General features: G+C 39.0%; 1 protein-coding gene across 1 annotated transcript in view; it reads right to left on the bottom strand.

Annotated features, from left to right (window-relative positions):
• Positions 1 to 5665, bottom strand: part of LOC111644274 (delayed-rectifier potassium channel regulatory subunit KCNS1) — an 11376-nt gene extending 5711 nt beyond the window's left edge. The window contains exons 1-3 of the mRNA XM_023393073.2: positions 5429 to 5665; positions 820 to 996; positions 609 to 742 (exon numbers count right to left, since the gene is read on the bottom strand). Coding sequence (XP_023248841.1) covers positions 609 to 742; positions 820 to 990 — 305 coding nt within the window. The 5' untranslated portion in view covers positions 991 to 996; positions 5429 to 5665. The remainder of the gene's footprint in view (positions 1 to 608; positions 743 to 819; positions 997 to 5428) is intronic.
• Between the last annotated feature and the right edge of the window lie 1492 nt (positions 5666 to 7157).

Below are 7157 nucleotides of genomic sequence, written 5' to 3'. Positions count from 1 at the left end.
GGGGGGGTGACAGAAAACTGCCATTATGGTCAACCCCTCTCATCCCGCCACAGGCCTCAAAGCGCCGTGGAGGCGCCACAGTCTCAGACTGAGTCCATCAACCTCAACAAAGACGGCACAACCACCTAATTATCTATTTATTCTCTGGTTTTTATAATGTATATAGTATCTTTTTATTTTAGATTCGGTTTTTATTCTTATTTTATTTTCTTCATACATTTTCCTCTCGTGCTGTGATTCTTCTGTACGGCTGCGTCGAGCTTCAATTTCCTCCTTCTTCTTCTTCTCTCTCTGTGTGTTTGAGTAAATCTGAATCCGGCGGGAACTGACGACTCTGCTACTGACAAAAACCCCCACACAGAGATCCTAACTTTGATGGCAGGTAACCCATGAAGACTTTACAGACACTGTGACGACTTTATTCCCACCTGATCTGAGCAGGAAGGTTGTTTTACACATAAGAACTGTCAGAGTATTTATGGATCATGTTTGTATGAAAGCAGATTCAATCATTCAGCTTTTTTGTTACAGCTACTTCCTGTTTGTCTGTGCGGCGGGAGGACGGTGTTCAACATTAGAGAGGGACGAGCGGACGAAGACGGACTGACCTGAAGGAGAAGACGCACAGCTCCTCCATGATGTGAAGTTTGCCGGTCTGGTAGAAGTGGAGGACGTACGGGAAGAGGCCGGGATTCCTATCAAAATAAAACTCCTTCTGCTGCACGTCATAGTCATCGCACACCTACAGGAAGGAGGAAGAGAGGAAGGGATGTTTTATAATGTCTGAAGGCAAATTAATGTCCCCCCCCCCCGACCCACCTGCAGTATATCCTCCTCTGAGTCACAGGCCAGCAGCTTTCCCAGTCTGGTGTCTGGGAACTTCTTCAGCGTGCTGGAGCAGAGGCTCCTCTTCAGACCGCCGACGTTCACGTGGACCAGACCCTCGTCAGAGTCCTGGTGGACCCAGCTGGGCAGACTCTCCTTCACCATGGTTACCTGGTGACACAGTGGAGGCGGCATGAAATGTAATCATTTTTTACGGCATATTTGCTTTGATTTGATTGTGGAGACAGACAGGAAGACACAAGGTACAGGTGTGACCAGGTGAGCTGCTGGTGTGTCCAGAGTGATCCTTCTGAGGTTTGTACTGGTTTTAAAGAATTAGCAGGTCGATGGAGGAAGTCGACGGAGGTGACTGTAGCTGTGACTGAAAATCTAAAGAGGCACTTTGTTGATTTTTATACAGTTCCAAAAAAGCCAAAGGAGGAGCATCTTCCAAATTACTTTTTTATTTTTATTTCTAAATATTTGTATCGGGGCATTTTGTGCATTTATTGGATGTTAAATGAGGAGCTAATATGAGGCTTCGACAGTGTCAATGAGAATCTGCTGACGTCACTGTGTTTTCAGAAAGAAAACAAGGAGAAACTGACTAGATTTTTGTGGCTAAAGGTCAAAGGTCGAGGTCATGGTGACCTCACAAAACATGATTGTACTGTATCTCATTCAAAGACAAGAGCAGGGAACACATTTAGTCTGATTTAAAAGTTAAACTGTGATTTCAGATTCATGTCGTCAGTAGCAACAAATGAGTTTATAGTTCTGATGACGGACTAACGCAGCTGCTTGAGTCTTTGTGTGGCATTTGTTGACGATCACAAAAATTAAAAAAAAAAACACCAAATCTTCTATTTTATTATTGTTGTGAACATTTTGACACTGAACATAGTTTTAGTGGAACATACGTTTTGAATCAGTGGATGTGATTCTCTCTCTCTCTCTCTCTCCTCGAGCTTTGAGCTTCTTTTTGTAATGTAGGCACTCTGCTTTCATCTGCTCTGCTAAATGCACCAGACAGCCACACTCTAATTTGATGTACCAGACGTTTTAATGTTAAACTAAAAAAACATAATGTGTATTGGTCGAGAGCCAAAAGGCGTTTACTCGACTTCAGGTCCTCACAGACTGAACAGAAGTCCAGGTTTGAACTGTGAATGTGCAACAACACGGATCCAGAGTTCTGCTCAAAAATACTTCACATACATTATGATTTATCTCTATTAATATGAAAACTAATTTCTCTCCATGTGATCAAGTTAAAAAAAACAAACAAACTCAGAAGCAGCCAAAACAGAAACTGACTCCCACACATGCTCATCCACTGTACTCCCAGAGCAAACGCCCACACAGCGTGTACAGGCTTCCACAATAAAAATTACACTATGAAATCACTCAACAGATGAATAAAAGTTCACACTGAACTTTAAAACTGTAGGAAGATTTTCATACATTGAAAAATATTCTGCCTCAAATGTTCCCACTGTTGCCTCGAACATGTTCGATGTTAAAAATAACTGCCAGGAAACATGAGCCCGTCCAGTTCAGTTGGCAGCAAGTGAAGTTTCAGGTTTTGGAGATGATTTCTGGATCTTTTGTTTTTCCTGAGTGAAGCCTCCTGCTGCAGATACCCAGACATCAGCACCAGCTGTTCCACATGTAGCTCGCTCTCAGGGCGGAGGATGTCCATCCGTTTGGGAGCAGCACTAAGTGCCTGGCTTCAGGTAAAGTGTTGCTATAATGTCATGTAATAATGTTACGTAGTCTCTGATTGCATGGTGAAGGAAATGGCCTGAGGAATCACAGACAGGTGTTAACCTAATGTGGACTTAATGGTGTTTTAACCAGGGCACTCTGACTTCATCTGTCTCTGTCTGAGGTGTAATCAGGTTTCTCTCTCTGTGTCTTCAGGTCGGTGATTCCTGGTCACATGACCTGGATACAGTAGAGATCCGTCTTCATCCGTCTGCAGCAGGATTGTGTGAATTGGAACGTGGGTTGTGAGTGTGTATGGAAGCATGTTCACATTATAAATGCCAGCGGTGGATAGAAACCAAGTTACTGTGTTTAAATGCAATTTAAAGATACTTGTACTTCACTGGAGTATTTCCATTTTATGCTACTTTACACTTTTATTCCACCACATTCCTGAGGCAAATATTTTCTCTTTTATATCACTAAGTTAATCAGAATCAGAATCGGGTTTATTTCATATCTTATTTTATAAGTAGGTTTTTAACATAAAAGGAATTTGTGTAGTTGTTTTGGTGCTTAATGATAAACATAGTAAGAAAAGAAATATAAACAAAGATAAAACAAGCAGGAAATATAAAGAGAAACATTTAATTGTGAACTGAAATTACAAACAACATAAGGCAAAACAACGTGCACCGAGACACCGAGGCAGCCATCTTGAATCAAAATACCCATAATTACTAGTTCCTTTGAAAGACCATATCGTATATGTTTAACACATTTTATTAACTTTATGTTCATTTTTCTGCTTATGTTTTATCTGGATTCATATTTCTAGACTTTTACTTTAGCAGAGGATTTACTGCATCTATTATAGAGGTAACTGCACACAGTGCGGCGCTGCTGCTACGACTCACTGTGGATTGTTTACTTGCTGCTGATGTTGAAGTCATTTTCTAATGTGCAACTTTAGTTTCCACACAACTGTGCATGTGAATAATGATGTGTGCAATATCATAACTGATCTCAGTGGTGGAAGCTGAGTCATGGACAGCTTGACAACCATCTATACAGATAGATCCCAGGATTAGCCACAACGCCATGAATTTTGACAGGGATGCTAAATGCTAGTCAAGCTAGCTTCCAGAGACAACATGGACGAATCGACTTTTAGGTCGATACGTCGAACAGTTTATTCACTATCCAGTTACAGATCAACATGATCTCATAGCTGGACTAAAACACCAATATAACCCTTTACAGTAATATTAGATTAATACAATAAAAAAAAGATTATGGCTTATGTAAACCAGTCATGGAGGAAGCATTCATCTCCTTCACTTAAATAAAACTAGTAAAACCGCAGTATAAAAATAATCCATTTAGAAAAAACATCTCCAACTTCTTTCTGTTTTTGTTCTCATTTTAATTTGGACTACAACTCCCAGCCACTATTAGACAAACACTCAAACTTCTGGAGTAAGAATCCATTGATTATTTAGTTGATGCAGGTTCAGTCTCCATATGGTGCAGCAGTCACACGAAGCACGTGCACTCCAGCACCGGGGAGAAGTCACTCTGCCTCCCTGACAGTCGGCTGGTGGTAAGTAACCATGACACAAAGGCCTGTCGTTAACTGGTGACAGTATATCGCTGTTAAAGTTACAATGCACCAGTAAAAGAGGAAAAGAAGATCACACCCAGGAAACACTGCACATTAAAAAACCTTTTATAAAAGAGCTTTTTAAATATGAATGAACTCATTATGTGTGTTGGCTGTACCGACGCACTATTTACCTTCTGGGGAGAAAAAGCTGAATCGAAAACAAAACCATGTTTATGTAAGAAGATAATGTAAGACCAAAGGTGTGCTTGTCAGCTTTCAGAGCTTTCAGCCACATCCCATGGTCTTCATGCCTTCTACACCTTTGAGTTGACATAGTTGTATTTTCATACTAAAGGTCAAGACTGAATGTGAGCTGAAAACTGTTTGTTTTGGATGAAAAGTGACAGTTTGCTGGTGGTTTTTGTCCTGGATCTGTTCAACACAAGACTTAAACAACAAGATTTAAACTGGGATCAGCTCAGTTTTATGGAGCTTAAAGTCTTGACTGACTGTTTGTTTTTAGTTTATTTATTTACTTATTGACTTATTTAATAGGGACATTGCAATTTAACTTAGTATAAAACAAGGCATGAAACTAATGTGTTGTACAAAGAGTTTTTAGCTGTTACTAATTCTTAAATAAAATAATTAAAACAGTCAATAGCAAAAACAACACAAAACAAATCCTACAATTAGCTAAAAATATAGACAAGGACAGCACAACAGCTGCTCTGCAGGGATTTGCTTTTCATAAAGAAATTGAACATTTGAAATGATAGAGTATAATATCGGTTTAGTTTAGTTCCAACGATCTGAGGTAAAAAATAAAAACATTGCTGTTGATTACCTGGTCCACAGGTAACCAAACAAAGGCGGGAAAGTGAATAATATGTTAAATTCCGATTTTTTCTAACAACAGAAATGTCAAAACATTGTGTGACTCTCTGTGTGTGTGTCTATAATTACATGTAGGGCCCATGCTGAGTCTCAGGGGAGCCGCTGTGGAGCACATACAGAAATAAAGTTGATCTATAATTCAGCACAAGGAAGCAGCAGCTTGAAATCACAGCGGCGGAAAAACGCACCTGCGGTAACAAACCGCCTCCAACGCGTTCAGGCCGTGAAACCAACCAGTGCGATGAAACAACACAATGCAGCTTCACATGCAGGGAGACTGGACTACGAGCTGTCAATTAGAACAATTCATTAATCAATTATTTATAACCGCTGCAGGCTTTAGTGTCCCCGCAGGAAATAACAAAAAGTTTAATTTCTTTAATTGATACTCACGTGTGAGTTTAGTCGCGACACTCCCTCATCACCGGATCATCGTCCTCCACTGATGTCACACTCACCCCATGATGCGCTGATAAGTTTCACACTTTTACGGCTGGAAATGACAAAAGTGTCGAACACGAATCGTCCGATGTTGGAAAAAAAAAAAAAGACAAAAATATTCTCCTGGTCAAACTTTCAGGACACGCTTCCCTCTGAGTCCGCGGCAGACTCGGCTGTAGACAAGCAGGTTTCCTCCATCTGAACCACCCGTTACTCCCAGAGGCGGTTCTTCGGCTTTTTCCGTCACATTCCGGAACAGGATCGAGATTTCCGATGTTCTCCGATCGAGAAATACCTTTAATGTACTGTACGTGTGTAGGATTGTTTCTATGATGCGTTCGCGGCCCCTCGGTGGTTAATTTAGAGCGGATTTAATGACAGACCTATTTCTACAGTCTTTACCGTTACACTCACTCAGGGACTCAGTCTGCTGTGATCAATATTAACTCTGTGGTTCTTTATTGAATTTTTTATTTCCTGTGGCAGCTCTGTAATATGTTTTCTCACAACTGGGGTTTTAAGAGTGTGTATACTAGTGGTCCCTAATGAAACTGTGTGAAATCTCAGGTGTCATTTAATGAACTCATTATTTTTTAATCACTGTAATATGCTTCTAATATCCACAGAGACATTTTGCATTGCAAGCAAGAGCTTTAAGTTTCCCACAAACTTGTTCAGCTGACTTTTCACTTTTTCTCATTACAGAGCGTAAATACTTCCTCTCAGAGACAGCAGCGCCTGGTGCTTTAAAAAGAAACACGCTGTTAAAAGTCATTTTGATTTCATAAAATAAAAGAAGATGAGTTTGTTTTTATTTATTTATTCATATATATTTTTGTGAACACATTTTTTACTTCATTTTCCTGATGGATGTTTTATAAGACATGATTTTCACGTATAATTTGGTAAGGATTCAGGAATGTAACACAAATGAGACAGGTAACATAGATACATAAACGAGTGGCTGCTAAATTTCATAAAGAAAAATCAAAACAAAAACAAAGACGAAATGCATCAATGTCTATATAAACTATTTTATATAAAATATATAAAAAATATAAATCACAACAATTAGTTTTTTGTGAACAAATAAAAAGAAAACACAACTTTACTGACCAGGATTTGAAAAAGTCTTAACAACTCGCATATATTCAGAAATGTAGTTATTTATTATTATTCTGTGATGTCTGTGATAATTGGTCCATCTAGTGGTTAAAGTCTGGTTTTACATCTCAGTGTGAACATGTAGCTCCACAGGTCCCATCACATCCCATAAACATGTACTTCATGAAGCAGAGCCACACGACAAAAATCTGTTATCTTTTCTCTTATTCTGTCCTTTTTCATATGAGGTTGGTGCTGACAGTTAAACTGTTGCTGATTCTTAGTGTTGTTTTTGTAGTGTGAAATGAACAAATTCAGTTTTTCTAATGATGATTATAGCAGCTGAATTTTTAAAGCGTTTCTTTATGCACCTTGAGCTGACAGGAAAACAGAATCAGAAAAAACTCCAGTATTCTGAAGCAGTTTGTATTTAGCTGGTCGACATTATACTGCAGTTCATATACATTTCTAAATAATTATACTTCTTTTTCAATCATTTTTTTAAAAAAACAAAAATCTTTTGAAAGTAACATTTGGGTCTAAAGTCAAAGCAAACAGGGCATTAAAAAAATAATGT

Source organism: Seriola lalandi, unplaced genomic scaffold (genome assembly GCF_002814215.2).
Source record: "Seriola lalandi dorsalis isolate HSWRI2012SDOR001 ecotype SW California unplaced genomic scaffold, Sedor1 jcf7180002054928, whole genome shotgun sequence".
Lineage (NCBI taxonomy): Eukaryota > Metazoa > Chordata > Actinopteri > Carangiformes > Carangidae > Seriola > Seriola lalandi.
The sequence above is the reverse complement of the archived record's forward strand: the minus strand, read 5'-3'. Positions and strand labels throughout refer to the sequence as shown.